At 51.8% G+C, this 22,600-nt stretch overlaps 1 protein-coding gene and 1 long non-coding RNA gene across 2 annotated transcripts; both read right to left on the bottom strand.

Annotated features, from left to right (window-relative positions):
- Positions 1-5,736: 5,736 nt before the first annotated feature.
- Positions 5,737-9,206, bottom strand: ADRA2A (adrenoceptor alpha 2A). The gene is given in 5 exon segments (XM_069796971.1): positions 5,737-9,060; positions 9,063-9,119; positions 9,122-9,151; positions 9,154-9,185; positions 9,188-9,206. Coding segments are annotated over 5 exon segments (1,506 nt in total). The 3' UTR covers positions 5,737-7,692.
- A 5,276-nt stretch (positions 9,207-14,482) lies between these two features.
- LOC138687632 (uncharacterized) lies at positions 14,483-17,008 on the bottom strand. Its single transcript, XR_011326761.1, has 3 exons — positions 16,830-17,008; positions 15,867-16,020; positions 14,483-14,721 (listed from the first exon to the last, which is right to left on the bottom strand). It is a non-coding gene; the product is annotated as an uncharacterized lncRNA (long non-coding RNA).
- Between the last annotated feature and the right edge of the window lie 5,592 nt (positions 17,009-22,600).

Raw genomic sequence — 22,600 nt, 5'->3', positions numbered from 1 at the left:
CACCCAGCAGCATGGCCAGGAAAAGGCATTTCTGGGGACGATGAGCAACAGCTACAATAGGAGCAGATCATTTCCACTGCAAAGGATTTAAGCCAATTAACACTGGGCTATAAAGGCAGCTGCCACCATTGCATCTGCCACTACAACCATCTTATTTTACTCCAGGAAACCCTATTTGGACCAAACCATATTCATCCCAGTCATACCAGCCAGAACACATTTTCTAATTAGCCCCAGCAGAGCCAGCAGTGATGAAAGATTGCCCTGCATGCAACACTACTTACCTTGCTTTCCTCAGTGCATGCCCAATTCAGCAGAGCAGCATTTAGCTTTCCTTTTCCTCTCTGCTGCACTGTTTTAAAGCCATCTCACCCAAACACTGACCAGTGTTGATGAAAGTAATTGTACTGCGGTTCAAAATGTACTGGATGCATCTTCATTATCCTGAGACAGCAACGCCAAAGGCCCTGTGGTGGTAAATCTTTCAATGTAAGCAAGTCAGATTACTCAGTTTAAACTGGGCATTTTAACTCTTCTGGCCCCACAAAATTTTGAGGCTCCCTTAAAAGCTACAAGATGTTGTGAAAATAATAAACGTAAGATTACTTTTAACTAACATCTCTGAAGTTTAAATCTTTGGGTCGTGCTTAGGTTACAGGTCAAACCCGTAATCAAGAGAAACAGGGGGACTCCACTCTCTTCTCACATTGGCCACTTGGTTGACTTGGGTCATGTCCCTGCTCTGTATTTTGGGTACCCCCCTGGAGAACAGAAAAACTTAGTAACGCATTTGGGATCCCCTGTAGAAATGTGCCCCATCTGGGTGACGGCACAGCTGAGCTGACAAACACGCGGTTTGTGCCACAGCAAGGCTGCAAACCACCAGGCACAGCCATGCCTAAATTAACAGGAAGCTCATTCTGGCAAACCTTGTTCAAGGAGCCATTTCAGGTCAAATATCTGCATCACGAAACCAAGAACCAACTCAGCTTTACACAGAGATGCCTTATCACTCGATTACCCAGGGATCATGATTGAGGGGATAATTGCTAGGAGAGGGGAAGCTCTGCCAGGGTGTAAATCAGCATCACAGCAGCCAAGCTGCGCAGGTCTGCTGCGCTCAGGGTCTAACTCTGCAGGGTTTGGTCTGCAGAAGGAATAGTTTGTCCAAATTTTCCTGGTGGCAAAAGTTATCCTGGTAATAAAAGGCCAGAATTCATCATTCCACTCTTAAAAAAAGTTCAGTCAATTCAGAAAAGCAGAAGGTTGGATGCAGTGTCTTAAATATTTATCTATAAATTTATTTTATTTTTTCACTTGGGGAATTTTTCAGTAACACCTTATGGTTTCAATCTTCAGATGAATGCTTTGCAGCAACTCCATGCATGCAGATGAAGGCAAAGGAGCCTTCAGCAGGAATTGTTTTATCAGAGAGGTCCGGTGGTGGGAAGCTTTTTCCTTTTTTCTGTGGAGAGCAATTGAAAAACAAACAGGAAAAAGGCCATAAAGCCATGGTCCAGCAAAACACAACTGTTTCAGTCAGCAAAGGAGCAATCAATTCTTTCATGTAGCAGCTGATTTAAAACTAATGTTTCTCATCTCTGGGAGCAAACCCTACAGCAGGTCACACACCCTGGGAGGACCACAAGGCTGCTCCTCCAAATGCAATGCCCCAGGCTGTGCCCAAACCAATATGGGCCAAATGTTGTAAGTGTTGCACACAGGGAAGCAGCGATGTTTAGATAAGCTTGTCTCACCTCCTGACAAACCCCGCTCAGTTGCTGGCTTTTGACTCAAACACATTTTTGAAAGCCATCCAGACTTCCCAATGCAGAGCATCGCTGAAGGGAAACACATGTTGGTGGAATTTCTCCATTAGCACAAAAGGCACCAGTGGCCCCAGGAAATCCCTGAGTGCCTAGTGACCCCCCAAGCCTCCTGGGAAGGGTTCTTGCTCCTCCCTGTTCCCTAAAATCTGCTACAGACCACTCTCAGAGCCACAGAGGGAGAGCAGGACCTTAGATCCAAGCCAGCATGGATGGTCTCTCATAACTTGGCCAATATGGACTTGACCATCACACTAACACACTAAACCAGAGGCAGTTCAAGCAGTTTTAAGCCAATTTAACCCAGCAAGTTTACACCTTTACTGATAGACACCTATGCTCAAGCGAGGGAGATGCCTTCCTGCTCCCTTTTACAGTTTGTCCTCATGCCTCTTTGTTGGATTTGGGTGCTGGGACCCATCTCATGTCCCTGTAGACATGGCTGTGAGAGGTCCTCACACACTGGTGGTCCTCTCTGGGAAATGAGTCCTCCTAGGGGACCACTCAAATGGCCAAGAAGGTCCCTGGAGAAGGAAGGGATGTTGAACGACCTGCTCAAGCATCAGCATCTCCATTCAACACCTCCCAACGTCCCCTGCCCCACAACAGCAGATGTCCTCCGGGACCAGCCATGGTCCTACCTGGGACCAGCCATGGTCCGACCCAAGGCAGGCATGTTTTATGATGCCCCCCACAGCCCTGTTCACCACCCCCTCAGCTCAGCCTTGGGGATGTTTGGGATTGCACTGTAGCCTCATGCAGCATCACTGCAGTGTGACGCCCAGGTGGAATTTCACCTTGACTTCCCAGGGCTCAGACTACAACCCTCTCTGTTCACAGAGGAGTCAGGATCCAGTCCTGGAGCATTTGTGAGCTGACTGAGTACTAGTGGCCAACACAGGGGGCGGGCTCCCCACTAACCCTGTTCTCTCTTCACCCCATTTCTACAGCTTGAGTGGGATAAGGCACAGCAATCGCAGCTACAAATATTTAACAAATCACAGAGATGTTACAATAAATCAGCTGCAAAGAGCGGTTCATAGCAGAAACGGTGAGACAGCTCCAAGTGTAGCTGTCTGCCAGGGCACTGGCTGTAATAAAGGAGCAATCTCAGAAGACTTTGAACTTTTCCAGTGGTGAAAGAACAGGGAATGTTAAGAAATAGAATAAAACAAACAACTTCAGCGGATGAGAGCTGAGCAGGCAGCAGGGCCAGCCACCCAACCCAGAGGGAAATCACAGGGCACCAGGTCCAGAAACACCTGGGCAAGGGGATGCTGGGTGGGACTGGGGGTACTTACGGCATGGGGTGGCTGATGGGCACAGGTCAAAACCCACAGAGGCTCCCCCAAGCCTGGGAAACTCATTTTGTGTAAGCAGAATGATTCGGGCCAAGTCTGTCCCTCGCTGGAACATCTTGGAAAGGCTCCTCTGTGTCACCAGCTCCTTGTCCCCCAGAGAATGGGGACCAAAACCACGCAGAAATAAACACACGTGTCAGTAGGCTGAGGGGGTCAGGGTTAAGCCCTGGGCGGGCAGTCACCGGTCTCTGCAAGGGCAACCCTGCTGCTCATGCAGCTCGCCCCTGGGGATATTTTAGGACAGTTGGCACACCAGACCACCTACCTGGGCCCCTCCTGCACGTCCCTGAGCCGGCACCTTTGGGCTGTCCTCAGGGGTCCCCACACAAGGGGTGGGGTGCAGGGTCACCCCACACAGCAAACCTGTGGAGAAACCCCTCCCAGGGCAGAGGTGGCAGTGGCATCTCTGCCCGCTGTTTGCTGTGCCAGCCCGGATGGCTCCCACCCCACCAGGGAGGCGGGTCTCCCTCCCCACCTTCGCACCATTAACCTTTCAGCCCTGAAATAAAAGGTTATAAAAAACAGCCAAAGTTCATTACATCCCCGAATGTGTCATTTGCATGGGAATGAGCTGGGAACAATGAGGCAGCGTTCTCCTGCCGGGGAGGGATTCGGGAGGGAGAAGGGGAAGAGCCGACATCGGGACCTGGCAAGGATGCTTGGACTCAGCCCTACAGCGAGATGGGCCAGCCACGGAGGTGAGCAGAGCTGGACGTGGTTATGGCAGAGACGGAGAGAGCATCCCAGCGAAGCCCACAGCAGTATGACCTCTGGCTCAGAGGCAGCTGGGCCGGTCCTCACCTACCAAAGGGAAAATGACGGTGGTTTTTACCCCAGCACCTCCACCACACAGCCCACGGTGCCTGGAGGCTGCTGTGGCTTGGACGTGCCTGTCCCCAGCAGGTGTGGAGAGTCCAGGACAGAGCTGAAAGCAAAACGACCAACAGCTCAGGGCAAAGGAAATAAAAGCCTGAGTCAGCAGGTGGCAAAGGCATCGGGATGGTGGAAATTCAGACACTGGCCACAGATGGGCAGGCAGCTCTGCTGTGTCAGATGCAGGGAGTCACTGCCCCCACGTAAAACAGCCCCTTGAGTATTTTATTTGACTGGGCTGAACCATGAGCACATGAGGTTTTGGGAGGGACACAGCCCTGGAAGCATAATTTCAGGTTCTTGCGCCTTACTTTTACTTTTGATGGAAAATGGGAGCAATCAGACATTTCACCAACTGAAAGCCCACTAAAGCCCCGGTCCCCCAGCCCCAAACCCACCAAAATACTCTACTGTCTGTACCAGAGATTTGGCCACAAGGACATCAGACAGCCGGAGGGATGGGGCAAGCGCAGCCGATGGCTGCCAGATTACCTCCCGTCCCAGGCACCGTCCCCTACATCTCCCACAGGGTCTGCATTGTAAAACCCTCCAAGGCCAACAGGGCCAGCTGAGACCAGAGGACAGAGAACAGGACACTCTGCCCGGATCAAGCTCTCCTGGCCTGCAAAGGCCGCCACAAGGTGACCAAGATGTTCATCTCTGGGCCATCGTCTGATACCCTACGCTCAGCAGCAATGCTGCTTGCCAGCCCTGGTCCACCTCCCAGCTTGCCGAGCACCTCCAACTGCGACCTCAGTGGCGTTGGCAGGGGGGCTGTGAGACCAGCAGCTCCAGCACTGGGCTCTGGTCACTTCTCTTCTCACCAAACAAGAAGCAGAGCAGGGAAGCAGGGTGACTCCAGGTACCCCAACAGTGGGAAGACCAGGAGCCAGAGCTCCCAAATGGTTACGAGTACTCCTGGGCAAAACAAAGCACACACTAAAGCACTTGCAGGATCGGTACGTCGTGTCCCCCCACCTTTGGAACTAGCTGGCACTCATGGCAAAGAAAGAGCCCAGCTGAAGCCGATGGCGAGCGGACCCCGGCATCTTCAGGGAGGCAGGCAGCCACACAGCAGCAGCACTTTGCTCGGTGGAAGAACGATCCCCCATCACCCTCCCGCAGTGCTGCTCTCAGCAGCACTGGTGTAAGGGCAAGCGAGCCCAGCCGGCTGGCTCTCAGGGGCTGGAAACAAAGCCCCACTCATATGGCCACTCCTGCATATATCAGGAAATAGTGCCTTCCAGCCTAATAACTTCTAATCCCATCTGCGACCTAATTATTAAAAACCTTCTCAACTCAAGAGCTGTAAATGCTGCACCAGCCAGGCATCCCCAGCAGTAGTGCCAGGCTGCATTTCCAGGGAGCAAATCACACCCTGAAACCCTAAGCTCTTTTCTTTAGGAAACACGTGAATGCTCTTACTGTGGCATGAAAGGGGGTTAAAATAAAACCCCAAGAAATATCAAGGACTCATTTGTTATTGTGCCACTGCACCATGAACCAAGCCATTGTTTCCTACCTGGGGTAACAAAGTCTTTCAGAAAACACGAGTGCTTTTCCCAAATGTGTTCTTTAAAAAATAAAGACCAAAGCTGCCAGAGGATTGGTGTGGTGAACAGCTGCAAAAAAAATAAAACAAAACAGCTAACAGATTATTCAGAGGGTTTTCACACTTGATCTGTAAACGCTCTTTTATTTAATAAAAATAATCATCCATTATAGCAACTTCTGCTCATGGTTTTGTGGTGGGTTTTTTTACATTAAAGCACAGTTTATTTGCTTTCCTCACCTTTTGAGGATTCAATTCTGAAAATGCAAGTGAATGTAAACATTGCTCTCCAGGTCCCAAGATGCATCCAGGGACCCTTGGAGTTAATTACAAAGTCAAAAGAGAGAGCAAAATCAACAAAACACTTCCCAAAAGTAAAAAGGTATGGTTTTTTAGAGTCTCTTCCTGTGCACCATATGACTCCAGAGAAGGCAAATTCATCTTATACATGAGACTTCTACAAACTTTGCTTTTTCCAAACAATTTCTATGACTTGTCAGTATTTGATAAAGCTGTTTTCATAACATTAAAAGGCTTGCAGACTCATTTATTGTGATGAATCAAAAAGTTTTTCCTTTTAATGTTCTACAGAAATTTCTTCATGGCACAAGGATATTAGATTTGTTCTGTCCATTTTTGGTTTTTATTTTTTTTTTAAGCAGAAAGAGCTGAAAGACATTTCAGGAAAGGAGTGTAAAAGCAGTATTAACTCTCTTTCCTGCTCCAATCTCACAATATTTACACATTTCTTTTTTTTTTTTTTTTTTAAAAAAAAAGCTTAATTACACTATAAAATACTGGAGAAACTGTCAGTTAAGTTTCCCATTTCAGAGTTTCGCCCTGTATAAGACTGAAAGAGGGATGCTTTCATATTTCCTAGGGAAGATGAGACTGGCAGATTAAAAACTGAACTCTTCTCCCTTAATTCAGAGACGGAACAGCCCCTATGCACAAACCCCCTCCTCTTCTGCAGGAAATCCCGCAGGAGTTAAACCATCACAAATCAATACAAATGAGATAACATGATATACGGAGCCCTGTTATTTGCTTTGAAATGTTACCTATTTACAGTTGGAGGCAGGGGAAGCAAGTTAGCATCGAACACATTTCAGTGCTGCAGCGTGGTATAATATCAACCAAGATTAACTCGTGAGGAGCTTGGCTGGGTCCCAAGCCTCACATTGCACGGGAAATAACCCATCACTTCATCACCCGGGACGTCCCTGCCTGCACAGCAAAGCCACCGCTCCGTCAGGGTCTGCTTTAATGAATAACGAGAGGGCAGTTACCATCTCAGCTGTATTATATCACAGGCAACACAGAAATTAAACAGAAGCAGGTACGATATAAAAAATACCAACAAAAATAGCCAGTCTGTGAGGTCTGTGATCCTAAGCTTTACAGCCAAAAAAAAAAAGAACAGGACATTGGAAATTTTGGTAATATTATCAAACTGTCAGGTAGAGGGAATGGCTCTAGTTGTTCAGTGATTTTGAGTGAGGGGGTTTTTAGGGGGTGGGAAGAGAGGGACTTTTAAGGTGTCAAAGACAATTAAAGCATTCACAGTTTCAAAGCTGCTCACCTTACAAAAATTAAGACATTCAGATTCAGGGATACAATACTGTATTTTACAAGGGGATTAAAATTAATTACATATACAACAGGAAAAAAAAAAAAGATACAATAAAATAAAAAAGCCAACACCTCTGGGGTGGCATACTCCCTCTTTGTTGTTCATCTCACGGAGCTGCACATTGCTTGTCTTCACACAGTCAGACTGAGCAGTCATGAAAATATCCACCGAGATGCTCCGGCAAAAGAAAAAAAAAAAAACTGACAAAATAAACCAAGCAAGTCAAAGGCCATCCTCCCCTGGAAAGCCGAATGCCACGGCTCGGACATCCACTTGCCTGCTGCTCCTCGCTGCTGCTGCCCGGCATTTCCGTAGGCTCATCTCGGGTTTTAAAGGCTTCCTGCTCACGAGCTGAAGGAAACCATCCCATGCGAGCACAGCCCAAGAGAGCCATGCCTTACTCTCCTGCAAAGTCCTGAATTAGTCCTGCCCATAGCAAAGGGTCCTTCAGACAATCCTTTTCCTCTCTATCCTGCAGAGGATCCTTTTGAAGGCCCGTCTGAAGTCATGGTTGAAAATGGTATAGATGACGGGGTTCAAGGAGCTATTGCAGTAACCGAACCAGAAGAAGAACTTGAAGAGGGTGTCGGGCACGGAGCAGCTCTTGCAGACGGCTGTCAGCGTGTAGGTAAAGAAGAAGGGGAACCAGCAGATGACAAAGACCCCGATCACCACCGCCAGCACAAAGGTGAAGCGCTTCTCCCGGTTCTGCCTGCCCCTCCACCGGGACCCTTTGGTGTTCCTCTCCTCCTCCGCCTTCCTGGGCAAACTGTCCCCAGGTTTAATCTGGCTCAGCTTAGTCTTGGTCTTTCCCCTCGACGGTCTCTCTGACTTCTTACACTGGTTGTTCTCCTGGTGCTCAGAGGAAGAGGTCTCCTCCATGTCTATGCCGTTGACCTCTCCCTCCTGCCCGCCGCCGCCTCCTCCTGCCGCCTTCTCCCCGTTGAGCTGGGCTGTGGCTGGCAGGTCCTCCTTGTCGGCCAAGCCGTTCTGCCTCTTCTCGGGGTGCTCTGCCCGCTTGTTCGGCGGGACCCTGGTTCGCCTCTTGGCTATCTGGTAGATGCGCACGTAGACGAGGATCATGATGAGGCAGGGGGCAAAGAAGGAGCCGATGCTAGAAGAGATGATGTACCACTTCTCATCGTTGATCTTGCACTCTGCCACCCCCTGGTCAGCCTGCTGCCCGCTCTTCTTCTCGATGGAGATGAGCGGCGGGAAGGAGATGACGGCCGAGATGACCCAGACGATGAAGATGATGCACTTGATGCGGCGCGGGGTGCGCTTGAGGTTGTACTCGATGGCTTGCGTGATGGACCAGTAACGGTCCAGGCTGATGGCGCACAAGTGCACGATGGAGGAGGTGCAGAACAGCACGTCCAAGGCCAGGTAGATCTCGCACCAGACTTTGCCAAAGTACCAGTACCCCATCACCTCGTTCGCCAGGGAGAAGGGGATGACCAGCGTGGCCACCAGGATGTCGGCCGAGGCTAAGGAGACCAGGAAGAGGTTCTGGGGCGCCTTGAGCGCCCGGCTGGTGAAGACGGCGATGATGACGAGGACGTTGCCGAAGACGGTGAAGAGCATGAGCAAGCCCACCAGGCTGACGAGGGTGACGGTGGTGTGCAGGGGGTACGGCGCGCCCCAGCCCGGCCCGGCCCCGCTGTCGTTGAAGGTCCCGTTGGCGCCGGGGGGCGGGTAGCCCTCCTCCTCCTCCAGCTGCCGCTGGTACTCCATGGAGGAGAAGAACCGGCCCCTCTCCGTGAACGGGCGCTCCAGGTTAAACATCAACCCCGGCTGCGCGGACGCCCCCCCCCCCCCGCCCTTCGCCCCCTGCCCCACCCGCGCCGCGCCCGGTTCCGCGGGGCTCCGCGGGGGGCTCCGCGCTCCTACTGCGCCGCCGGCCGGGGCGGGGGGGCTGCGCGGCGGTCGCCGTGGGGGGGCTGCGGCCGCCCGCCGCTCATGCTGGGGGGGCTGCCCGCCGGGAGCCGCGGAGCGGGGCGCGGAGCGGAGCGCGGAGCGGGGCCGGGGCTGCAGCCGGCGGCGGCTGCTCTGCCTCGCTCGCCGCCGAGCCGCTTTATAGCCCCGGATCAGGCCGGGGCTGCCGCGTCAGCCCCACGTGGGGAGCTGCCCCCGGTGCGCGCACACACATACACACACACGGACACACGCACCCCGCGCGCCCCCCCCGCTCCGACACGGACACACGCTCCCCCCGCGCCGCTCACCCCTACCCACCCCGGCCCACGCACCCTCACCGCCCCCCCCGGCGCTCACGCCCGCACACGCTCTCTGCTCGGCCCCTTCTCTGGTTTTTGCACACCCGCTCACCCCCGGGCACCTCAGCCCTTACACACGACCCCCTCCCCGCCCCAGCCCCTCGCCCGCTGCCCCCCCCTAGCCCACGGCGGGAGCGGCTTCATCCCGCCCGGAGAGAAGAGCGGCCCCGCGGAGCGGAGACCGGCGGGTCGCACCCGTGGGGGGGATGCGCACGGGGGGAGCTGGGGCAGAGGCAGCGGGGCCAGGCTGCGTCTTCGTGGGGGGGGTGGGGGGGTGGGTGGGCGTGGGGAGGGGTGCGCCCGCCGTGCCGGGGGGGGGCTGCGGGCACCCACCGCGCTGCGGCCGGGGGCTGCTCCTGCCTCCGCCAAGCCCGGACCGCGCTGCGGTGGAAGCTGCCGCCCCGTCCCCGCGTTGTGCGTGGGGCTCCCCTCGGGGTGCTGGGTGTGCGGCCGCGGGGAGCCCCGAGGGCAGCGTGTCACCCGCGGGGCGGGCGGGCGGGCGGGCTGGTCAGGGCCGGGATACCGACCCCGCGGGCAGGGCACGGCCGCGCCGCTGCCTCCCCCCCCCCCCCCCGAGGAAGGGGGGCCCCACCCGGGGCAGGGCAGCCCCACCCGAGGAAGGGCAGCCCCCCGGGGAAGGGCGCTGCCCGCTCCGCGCTGCCGCCGGGGCGGGCGGGCGGGCGGCGGCGGCCCCGGGCAGCGCGGGGGGGCAGTGGCACCTGCTGGCCGCGGCGCCTCACTGCACCCTTCGGCCCGGGGCTGAGCCCCCAGCCTTCCCCCCCCCCACGACCCACGGCAGGGCAGCCCCCCGAGGGGGAGGTCAGGAGGAGCCCCGGCACCCCCCCCCCCCCCAGGCTGGCTCAGCCCCGGCTGGCCGGGCCGTGCCGGCCCGCAGCACCCACGAGGGCTCTCATCCCACAGCGCCAGGCCCAGCGCTTTTGCTCCTGGGCCCCCCCCTCGTTGCCTCCCCCCGTGCTCCCCGCTGGTTCTCCCCCAGCCCCACGGGCAGGAGGAAGGGAGGAGGGCCACATCCTGCCCCACTTCTTAATAGCAAAAGAGCAATAGTGACATTCCCGGTAGCCCGCCCGGCCCCCAAAGCTGTCGGCTCTCAGCGCGTACAGATTACTCACCCGCACATCACGCGGACTCCAGCCCCGATCCTCTCGCTCACGGTCTCTTCTCCCTCATTTTCAGATGGCTCCAAAGATGCTCACTTGGTGCTCCAGATTCAGGCAGCTCTCAATTAATCGCCATGCCGAACGCTCGGGCCAATGAACGTATTTCCTCGGCGAGATGGAGGAAGCCCTGTCATCTTCGTCCCTATGCCACACGCCGTGTTATAAGCCAGGCCCAGGAGCAATGACGCCCGTGAGAGAGGGAGCAGGAGTGGGCGAGACAGGGTCTGGGAGCCAGAGAGCACAGCCTCTGGGGCTGGCGCGGGGCCGAGCGAGGGAAAACGAGGGGGCATCCCACTCCTGGAGCGAGGGAGCGCAGGACCCACTGCACCAGTTTGCCTGGGAAAAGAGCAACCTGCAGGGAGTGACTTAAAAACCCGTAAATCGAACCTAAGATGACTGACATGCATGTACAAAAGATCTCTGTCTGAGAGTAAATGCGATGTATAACCACAGCCTTCACTGCAAGGGGCAAGCGGAGACACGAGGATGAAGGGACTCACCTAAGTCTATGGCAAGGCCAGGCAGGAGGTTGAGGAGATGCTGGACTTTGTGAACATCCCCCTGCCTTCTGCTCGTTGCAGGGGACCCGTGTGCTCTGCAGGAGGACGCGTAGTTCTGCTCGGCAGCGGGTCTTCCTCTCCCTCGTGTGTGGTACCTGCGTGGGCTTGAGATCACCCCTGGCAGAGGCCTCCTTGGTCACTGCTTGGATGGAAGGACCCAGAGAGAGGGAGGCTGCAGGCCATGCCCAGCCTGACGTGGATAACCCCTTCTCTGACCCGGTTGACCTTTACCTGCGCTAAAGCCACCACGGACTGTCTGAGGTGCTTTACTCAAGACCTGGGCTGGTGCCTTTCTGGAAACACCCTGCGTGCCCCCATGCTCTCTGCAAAGCTGAGCTGTGTTCCCCGATACAGGCAGAGAGTAGATTTAAATAACAAAACACGACCAGCTGCCTTCATTTTCTGTCTCCTTTTGTGGCTAGACACCCTCGGTCCGCCTGAAGCTAAACCCAGCCATCGCTTCTGAGCCACCACGTCGCAAAAGCAGAGCTTTGATCAGGGCTCTCCGCTGGGACAAAGAGCGCGAGGGGAACACGCGAGGCCAAAAGCCTGAAGAAAAGGGTTTGTTCCAGAAATGCCACTGGAAAGAGAGCTCTCTGCAAGCAGGGGACAGCTGGGATGGCACTGTGTCCATCTCAGAGAGGGAGAAAACCTGCCTCATCAAAGGCATTTGCCTCGCACCACCACCATCGTGGTGCGTGTGACATCTCTGTGATTTTAATGACACCAGAAGCGCTCAGTGCTGTCTGCAAAGTGGCTCGGTAACACCAAGTCTCCCGTTTATTATCTCTGCAGGTCATCTCATGGCTCTGCCCAATTCTTGAGATGAAAGGTGGTCAGAAACTGCCGGGCTGGCAAGGACCCTTAAAATCTCACACAACAACCCGTGGCACACCCTGTCCTACAGGACAGCCGTCTTTACGAGTCTATACCATGCCTGATGATAATTGGGAATATTCATAAAGCCTCAACTCCCAGAGTCCTGGGCTTAGGCAAGAAACTTGAATTTGTAGCCCCTGGAAGACTGTAGAGAAAAGCTTCAGGGGGAAAAAAACAGCTAGTAAATGAAATTTTTATATCAATCCCCCAGCATTTGCATCCAGATGCTCAATTTTTGAATGCATGCTGCTGACGGCGTTGATAGGAGTTATAAGGACTCTGCAGTTCGAACTCAGTCAACAAGTGCCTGACGAGACAGCCCAGAAAACAGCCTGTTCTCTGGCGGCATCGCACACCGAAGAGCTGCAGGAGCCTGCCCTTTCCCCAGAAAGCAGCCTGGTTTCTCAGCAGAGCCCCGCGAGGAGCCGGGCTGGCCAGGCGAGGGGGGACAGCCTGCGTGCACACTAATGAGCGAGGCTGAAGGCTATCGATCCTCCTCTGACAGATCCCCCCTCCGCCAGCCGCCATCCCGGGCGGGCGGCGATGCCCTTTCCGAGGCACGGCGGCCAAGTTCGCATTCAGCGCATGTACCTCGAGCGCGTCGCTCGCAAACAAGCTGACCTTTATGGCTGGTTTCAGGTCATTAATTAGGCACGCTGCTTCCATGTTTATACATCTCTTCAGCTCCAGCATCGCTTCTAGTTGGGGGGGGGAGCTGGGACCACCCTCCCCTGCTGCCTCTCGGGGAGAAGGAGCTGAGAAACGTTCAGGAGGTCTCGGAGCTGCTCACAGCACAGAGCAAATCATGTAGGGGGAGATAATCTCAGGAAAGAATCGCTATGGTAATAAGGCTGCAAAATGCATGTTTTGAACAAGCAACCGCAGGAATCGTTTATCTCCAGCAGAGCAGTGAGATTCTGGCAGGGAAAAAAGTAACAAGAGCTGCTGAAGGACCGAGACTTGCTTTTTGGACAGTCCGGTTCAGAGTTACAGAAGCTGGACAAACCTAAAGCTCGCTCAAGACATGGCAGGACAGACTCCTGGGGGGACCACACAAAAGGGGCAACCGCTAGAACAAAGTGCAGAAATGATTTCTCAGCAAAGCTTTCAAGAGCAGCTCTGTGCCAACTTGACACAAGCCATCAAAGAGGGGAGCCTTGGGGCTCTGCAACTGGAGGTAAACAGCAGTCACAGTTTGCTTCGTGTTAGGAGATCCGTGGTTTGCTCGTTTACACTGATGTCAATATTTGCATATCCATGGCAGGAAGCCCTCGTTGTAGCTGTAGATTTTGATCTTGCTACTGGGTATATTTGAATAAATCAAAGCAGGGTGTCTTTCAGGAAGATTTGCTTTAGTAACTGGGCTCCCTTGGGGGTAACGCACCGAAAGCCTGTGGCTTGTGACAACCTGTGGACTAATGACTGAATAGCCCTTCATGGCAGCTTCGAGTTGGCCAATTTTCCTCCAGGCCTTGGGCAAGCAGGTGGAGATGCACTCAAGTCACACAAAAAAATGCTTTTCCCTTTACTGTGTTAACCCCAGGAAAAAAAAACCCACCATAGGAGCTATCAGGGGAAGGGGCACAGACGTTCTGCAGGCAAACCTGACATTGCTGTGTTTATGATGGTGCCACTGCAAAGTACTACAGCAAGCACACCATCCATTTCCAAGGAGGTGTTTCAAATGCTGTGATTCATATTTTCCTTTTATTTTAAAAATTATTGGGAAAAAAAAAAAATCATCAGAAGTGTGACTGGTCTGGCCACCCCTCCAGCTGCTTTGGGACCTCAGGCACTTTTCCTCCTGCACAGTCACTCAAACCCACAGCCCTTCCTTTCCCTGCCTGCCGCTGCACATGCGAGTTTGGGATTTGCTCTTTTCATTGATCTCACAGCAACGGCTTCTGCAGAGCCATGTTTTTCAACAGAGTTTGTCCGGACTCAGCTGCTGGATGTACTTTTCCGAGTTATTTGAATAAAACAGTAGGAAAGGGATAGCTGCGACAGCAGTCTGTGCTAGCACCTAATCCCCTTGCGAGCAGGGATGCTGTCGCGGTATCAGATGTTCAGAGGGGAAAGAAAGGAGGCACACACTGAATATTACTTACGGCGGCAGTTCTTCACTACCTCCCATCTGCAGAGCGCTGGCTCAAACCAGCACAAGATGGATCCTATGTGACCACCTGCTCCTCCAGTGTTAGTTGGTTTGGTTTTTTTGCAAACAGCTTGAAAGCTCTGCTTGCCTTTCCTCATTAGCTGCCGTTTGGGTTGCCTGCCCTGTTCGGCAGGATTTTAACTACCAGGTTTGATTGCACAGCCCTAAACCAACAGCCAAGAGAAACATTTCCATGCTACACATTGTAGTGTGGCAGTCGGGGGTGAGACTGAGATACGGAGACTGCACTCACACCAGCCTCAGGTTTATTTATTCATTGTTTTCCCTCTTTTGCTTCTGCCTGGTGTCACAGTGGCCTCTGAGACATTAAAGGCTCATTTCAGCTCTGCAGGAGGAGCGATGCACAACAAGAAACCTCCCCAGCTGTCTGCGTGTCACTGGCCTCGTGCCTTTCAGGCACTTCTTGCCTAGGGAGAAGGGGAGAGAGAAATGTGCATTTCCTCTCTGTAGCACCCACAAGTACATACCACATGCATGTGTTCCTCTGTGTTGAGCACAGGCAAGCGTGTTTTTATGCAGTCCTATTTTCTTTATCTTGTTCCCTATCTGGAAATCCTCCACCCTCGCTGCATCCCGCAGCGGGGCCAGGACTAAACATGTGTGGGGCCATCCCTCAGCGCTGGGGAGCAGCTCCATCCCCCTTCCCCAGGCTTCCCATCCTGCCAGCTCACAAGATGGATACCACTGAAATTAGCCAATAACAGCAGAAACATAATGAAAAATAAACCAAACAGTCTACGGTCCGTTCCTAATATATTACGGGGACCTTCCATACCGCTCATCATCAGTCCCTCGCTCAGGGGGCTAACTCACCGCCTCCCATAAAACCCTTTACCAGACTACAGCGGGCTTCTCCATACATATGTGACCATATAGCCAAAACACAGCAAAACCACAGCCAAGTCCTTCCAGTCCTGGCCAGAGCAAGGGAAGGCGACGCTCCCCACCCTCTGGCACTGCTCCCTCCCGGAGGTCGCCCACCCACAGCCCTGCTCCTGTGGGTGCTCCCTGATCTGCTCCAGCACAAAGGCGGCCGGCTCCCCCCTGCAGCGATGCCCCAGCGAGCCATAACGGAGCCAGGAGCATTGCCATACTCCCGGAGCCGGGGCTGGCAGGGCACTGCCATCAGCCGCTTCAGCCAGACACAAAGGGAACGGTACAGAAATGGCCAGAAAGGGTTTTCTAACCAGGTTTTCAGAGGAAGAGCGGGTAGTCCTGGGTGTGTGGAGAGGCGCCCAGGCCAGCATTCAGAGAGGACAAAGGTTGGGCGCCGCTAACTTTCCTTATAACCTTCCCTAAATGAAACCAATCAAGTTTCTGCAGCTCAATGAGCTACCTTTCATCAGCAGACCTGGCCCACATTTAAGGCAAAATTGAGGCTGCCTCACTTTAAAGCATGTAATTTCCCAATGAGAGAGGTTAACATTCAATTACTCAGCTGAGGAGTAACTCGTTCATTCAAGTTCCACTCCCTAAGGTCCGAGCGCGTGTCTCTGCCCTTTCCCTCCCGGTTCTTCACCGTCTCCATCGGAGACTGACACAGTGACGCTACCTCTGGGCCAGCGGCTGCAGTCAGGAATATTCATTCAATCCCTCTTCGGAAGGCAGAAGTGCCCCAGGTGAGCTGTAACTCTCCGGTTTGTTGCACATCCCCAGCAAGCTCCTTTGGCATGGCCAGAGCAAAGCTTCCAGAAAAGCGAACAGCTCTGAAAAGAGAGGGTACAACAGAGAGCAGCCAAGCAGGGATTGAAGGCTGCAATTCCCACCTGGCAAGGTGTGGGTCTCACTGCGGGTTCAGATCATCATGGGAAAAGGGGAGCAGATCACACAGCCCCTTCAGAAAACAGACCACAGCAGGCTGCTACAGCAGGAGACAGCTTTCCACGCACCCTTACATCAAGCAGGTTTGCTGTCTCCATTTAACCCAGCTTGCCATGTTTACATGAATCCAGGGTGGCAGCACTAGAGTTAAAAAGATCAAAGAGCCAGGGTGGCAGCAGCAGTTCTTGAAGGCTGAGCCGTATAAAAGGTCCAGGGGATAATTGCCTGAAATTGCTGGGTTCCCAGAAAGCCGAGCACGTCAGCATGGTTTCATGGGGAGGGAGGCCACTGGAGAATGGAGCAAGAGTTTCCCATGTTTTCCCTTATTACTTATTTCACCATCTAGTGGCAAAAGCAAATAACGCTGAGAAGCCATCCAGGAGCTGCAGCAGGCTCTGGAAGGAGACCTCTCCTTGCCCCAGCTTCTCCCAAGTTACCCCCACAGCTGCCTGGGCTGGGGACACACAGGAGGGCACAGGGCAGCACCCAGCACCCTGGAAGTCCCCCCATCCTAAATCATGGCCCTGTATATAGACTCCTCCGTGCAGGCTGACTCCCATCCCAGGACCCTCTGCCCACCCCGCTGTGTCCCTGCTGTCCCTGCACCCCAGCTGTAACCCACCGGCTGCTGTAGCTTCTCCCCCAGGTGCCGGTAACCACCTCCCACCCTCCAGCCTCTGCCCAAAAAACCCACCTGGCTCACCCTGGGGAAGTCCCAGCTCCAGCTCCCAGGGGGATAAGTAAGCCAAGAGAGCTGCAGAAGAGCAGCACAGGGTAGGGCAAACTCAGGTCTCCCAGTGATCAAACCAGCTTAGCTAAAGGCATGGGCTGAGCTAAGCCCCCAGGAAAAAACATCAGGATGAGCAGCGTCCTTCTGACTTGAGGCTTTTCCTTCCCCACCTCAGCTGAACCATCTGCCAGGGCTGCAGTGGGTGGAGGAGGAAGGGCGTTGGGAAGGGACAAAAATACCTTCAAGGAAAAACCTTTACTGTGGACTCAGGCGGGCGTTACGAGCACCTGGGGTGCTGGGGAGAGCTTGCCTTCACCAATTCTCTAGAGGTGCTTTCTCCCTGTGCTGCCTTTGCCATCAGGCCGTGCAGAAGGGGAGATGTCCCCCAAGGCCAGGCCCCCCTTCCCACACCCCGGTCACAATCCACCCCCTTGGACACGGCAGAAATGTTTGCACGTGGATCTGCTCCGCGGGGACCTGCCTCCTCTGCGGGGGGACTTCCCAAAGAGGAGAGCTCGCAGAGCGGGTGCAGCCCCGCGTTTGAACTCCGGCTGGCGGATGGTCCGACACCTTCCCGGCCTGCGTGCTGATAGCCAGGTAAGCTGGAAGGTGACAGAAACATTCATCATCTGGTGGGCACAGGAGGGAGGGCTCTTCTCTCCAGAGCCAGGGATTCCATCCTCACGGTGGTTTGCAGATCCTGCATGCAACATGCCGCAGAGGGAAATCCATCATCGTTACTGCGCTCATTCCCTTGTTGCCTACAATACAATTATCCCTACGCAGTTTTTTTCCTGAGAGGCTCAAATTAAGTTTAAACACCGGCTTTTGATTTATTTGCTTATTCAGCACCATCAGTTGCTTTCCAGCAATACAAAATAGCTCTCTCCCCAGGAAACATTTATCCTATCTGGGAATAGTATACCAAGGGTGGTAATGCGTAATCAGGACAAAGCACTTAGAGAAGGCAGGCTGATATACTAGATGCTGAGAGAAGAGGTATAATATATCTCCACTTGTGCTTTTTCAACTCAGATTTTCCTTTTCCCTCGAAACATCATAGGTAGCAAGGGAAATTCCTGCCATACAAAATTCAAGAGCAAAATAATCCAAGTCTTGCCCTGAAACGTCACAGAAAACTAAACACATACTAACAAGCATTAATCTCTGGTGCTACAAACAAACCCTCTTCCTTTTTTTTCCCTGAGAAGTCATTTTCAACCCTGCACAGAGCAATGCTGGCAAATTCTTCTGCCAGTTTTGTCTTTGCACTCAGATGAAGGATGCTGCAGGGCAGTGCTCTTATCAGCACAGGATGCCGTCCCCATCCTCACAAGGCTTGATGTCTTTAACACCCTCTGCCACTCCGAGAGCAACCGATGGGAGCTATGGCCAGGGAGAGGAAAAGGAGAAATCTCTACTACTTCATGCACAATTCTGCTATTCAGCCTGTCAGCACCAGTTAAATACAAGGGCAGAAGTACTGAAAGGGAAAACAAACTTTGTGAGAAACACTGGATCTCCCCTACAGATGGGGAGCATTGAACCAGCCCTGAACTCTTCTTTCCACTTGTTGAGGCCAAGCCATTTGCTGGGTCATAACCGCAAAGAAGTGGAAATTGCTGTACAGCATCCAAGCATTACCGGAGGCGTAGTCCCAGTGCAATCAGACACATCAAGAGGAAAACAGCGCAACCAAAATCTCAAGGCTTAACAGCACCCTTTCAGTTCAGCTAGGCTAAAAATATCCCCCAAATCCTCAGAAAGGCAGCTCATTGCAGACTTCAACCGGCTTTAATTGACAGCCCCTCAAAACTGTTTTGTTGAGGATACCTTTCACCCTGCCCAGCAGACAGGGTATACGGGAACAACCCCCCACCGAGCCAGCCAGGAACCAGGCTCAGGTCTGCTACCGAGGAGGGTTCCCAGTGCCTCCGAGCACTGGAACACCTCGCCAGGCCAGCAAAATCCTCTGGAGTTGAAGTCACTGAAGATCACCGTTGATTCCTCACTACAATCCAATCTCAATTTTCCTTAAGCTAGAGACAAGAGTGGTAAAAAGCAGTTACGGCAACTTCAACAAATATCTTAAGAAAATCGAAATGTTTTAATGTTTCTGGGGAATTAAGTATCTGTATGAAATGAGAATGTCATTTTCTCATTAATATTTCACTAAAAATTTAATTGTGGGAGCACGCGGGTTTTCCTAAAGCAAAAGCGATGAGTATTATTAAGCATTACACATATTTCAGAACTCTATGGACTGCTAAGTGCTCCATGTCACTTCAAAAACTAAGACACTCATCCTTATTCCTAAATAGTTTGGAGCAAAGATTGGCCACAGAAGTGTCATTAATCAAAGTTCAGTCCTATCCAAGTCTTGACACGTACCCCAAGCCAAATAATTTCTTTGGTAAGTACTCAGACATCAAAACCCTTCACAGGGACTCTGAGACACCATGTGAAAACCTGGCTGGGCTCTATAAACCAAGTGTCCCAGGAGCCAACAGAGAAGCTGCAGAGCAACGCACAGCTGTGCCACGTGCAGCAGATCCATCTTTTATATTTCCGTCTCCCAGCCATCTGTTCCCAAATTCTGTTTTTCTCCTGGTGTATCCATTCTGCAACAGAACTAGAGAAAAGGGGCTTGTACCCAATACGAAGCAAGTTCAGAAGAACTGGATTCACCAACAGGTATATGGATCGGAAGCCACTGGTCCCACATCATGATTTTGCTCTCCCTGCCCTTCTCCGCTCAGCACAGTGTGGGAAGCACCGGGTGAGGTACCAAGCTGTTTGCAAAAAGAGGGAAATCTGAAGTAGGAGACATGGGAGGCAAGAGCACAAGTGGAGAGGATGAGATCAGATGTGACACTGCAAGAGGTTACAGCGAAAAAAACAGGCACTGCTGGAAAAGCCCCTCCTTCTCATGGAGGATTCTGCTACTTCCAAATACGGTTCTGTTTTAATGTGACATCAACCCCCCCACCACCAAATTTCAAACGCTTCTTCTCAAGAAGCGGTGGCCTGGCTCCAGCACCATCCATCTGGTGGAGCCACAGACCCAAGAATCTTGGCTCCGCTCTCTCCTGCCTGGCAGGCTCTCCCCGGAGCTGCAGCTGGGTGTGGGCTATCAACAGCACCAACCAGGAGATGCTGGCCACAGGGGACCAGCTTACCACTTTGCTCAACTTGCTTTCAGGGAATTTCCTCCAGTGCCTTTCACCCCTTCCAGGCAGACCTCCGACTCTGGTGCTGCTGGGAATCTCTCCTGGTCCCCCACACCAGAACCGTACAGCGCTGTCTGACGTGGCTTCTTGGGAGACTGGAAATGCCTAAAAAGAAGTACTTTACTTGGAGAAGATGACAAAGCCTGAAATCGGAGCTGCCTTGTTGACCGGCAGCTCTTTACCTAGCTGAATTTGTTGCCCTCTGCTATGCTGGCAAAGAGAAATGATTTCAGACTTCTCAGCTGCAACTTGCCATTCAGTTAACATACTTGGCAAGGACCGAAAAAAGCTGAAGGGCATCCAAAAAACTTGGGTCATAGAGAGAGAAGAGTTTTACTGTGTTACTCTTACCATGGCTGTTTTCAAACAACATTTTAAGATTTTCACGGAAAAATGTATTTTCGTTAAAACTGTCCACGTGAAGTTTGGAAATCGCTTCAGGCAGCACAGCTGTAATAATGCAGGACAAAAAGCAAACCAGCTACTACTAGGTCAAGCAAATCAACTACCAAACTACAGCAAATTAAGGATTCATTATGAGTCTCAACAAAGAAATACTTTACCAAGAGAAAGGAAAAAGAGGGTGTTGTGGAAAGAGCTTTTAAAAGGGAACACTTGTGTGCAATTTTGCAGATAGCATCTTACTCAGAGGCAGTGGGGTAGATTGATCTCTAAAGACTCTTAAAAGGTTTTGCAGTGGAAAAAAATAGTTGCAAGGCATACAGTCAGATCATTAACTGTGCAGCCCAGGCTGCCAGCTGCTCACTCAAATACTCCAGATGGCTCCTCCTCTAAAACATCATCATTTGATCTTGGTAATCAAATTTTCTCCCACTCTTACAATCCTAAGTGAGGCAAGGCTTGTACGAAGAGATGATGTATTTTATTTGACTGAGATGGATTGCGAAAACACAACAAATTAGCTTTCAAGGCACTCAGCCTCTTCTAACTGTATCAAAGCTAACCATCTCCAGCCCTTTAACACCTTTTTTCTACTGTTGCCACCACAGACAGTTCAAAGCACCAGCTATACCCTATAAGGCTGCCTGGCATCCAGATTGTATACAGTATTTGCATACTAAACACTTCAACATACAGTAGGTATCTAAATCCACAACTTCCCACCAGTGGAAAGTAGGACCCGTCACTGGAGCGCAGCATTGGGAGACTCGGTATCCTGAAGCACTTAGGCTGGATTAATTACACAAATGTGTCATCTGCTTGTCTTGCCAGAGTCACGCAAGACACCGTCTGCACATTTTTCAGACCTTTAATACAGCCTTTAGGACATACGGTGCCAGAAACAAGACATTTTCTTCTCTTTTCACTCAATTAGAGCCAACATGCATGGTTCTTCTGAGGCCAGGCTCATCTGTGGATGCTCACTTCAACCATTTGAACAGAAAGTGGTCATGGCCAGCAAGTTCCCCCCAGTCTCGGTGGCTGCCAAGCACCGTCTGGCTGACACCGATTATCGGCAGGATGGTACTGGGGCAGGGGGAAATTGCTTTTTCTTTTCCTTTTAAACTATGGGAATTTCTTACGTGGTTTTCTGCAAAGTCTTCAAGGAAGAAAATTAAACTCAACCACTGCACTGTCAGTCTTCAACCTCTCTTCCAAAGAAACAACACTAGAAATTTCCCAGTATTTTCAGAAAATGTTGAGCTTTGACAGTTTAAGATGACCAGTGGAAATATTCAAAAGTCACATCTTCCAAAATATGCATTCTTACTAGCATGAGCAGAGTATTTTAAATGCTGGCATTATTTAAATCAGCATACTTATGTAAAATTTAATATTAATTTTGTTTCTCATACCTAGTTGCAAGAGATGATGAAAATCAGTTATAGCTAATCAGAGGAAACAATTCATTGTTGCAGCGGGTAGCTTGCATCTGAAGTCTAAACCCCAATCTGATCATTGCCTAGTGGGATTATTCCCCACTGGAGTTTAGCGCTAAACTTCATCACCCACTCAACTTTCATTTTTATAACAGAGCTGTACTTTTATTTCACAAACTAGAAGCACACAAAGAACAAAACAGCTTGCTAAAGGCCATGAATTAGGAAAAAGAATCAGAGCTGGGACTAGAAAACTATAAAGAAAGGCAGCAAGAATTATCACAGAATGGAAGAGGTTTTGTTTGAAGAGAAGCTAAGAAACTAGAACTCTATGACTTGAAGAAAAAACACTGCCATTTATGAAAAAAACCCTCAAGAATAGTAAAAAGCAGATGAACAGGAAAAAGCTTGTTCATAAACTAGGAGCCACCAAATGAAATAAGGTGGTGTGGTCTGAAACAAACAAAAGGAAGTACTTTTTCACCCAGCACATAATTATATTGTAGAATTATTAGATACAGGATGTTGCAGAGGCCAGAAATACAAATAGATTTAGAATTTAAAAAAAAAAAAGAAAAAAAAAGCAAGCACTTTCTTCTGTGAATTTGCCTAATCTATCAACGGCTACTAAATGCAGTGATGCAGATGGTGTTTCCTTGTCACA

Source organism: Haliaeetus albicilla, chromosome 11 (assembly GCF_947461875.1).
Source record: "Haliaeetus albicilla chromosome 11, bHalAlb1.1, whole genome shotgun sequence".
In the NCBI taxonomy this organism is placed as follows: domain Eukaryota; kingdom Metazoa; phylum Chordata; class Aves; order Accipitriformes; family Accipitridae; genus Haliaeetus; species Haliaeetus albicilla.
The sequence above is the reverse complement of the archived record's forward strand: the minus strand, read 5'-3'. Positions and strand labels throughout refer to the sequence as shown.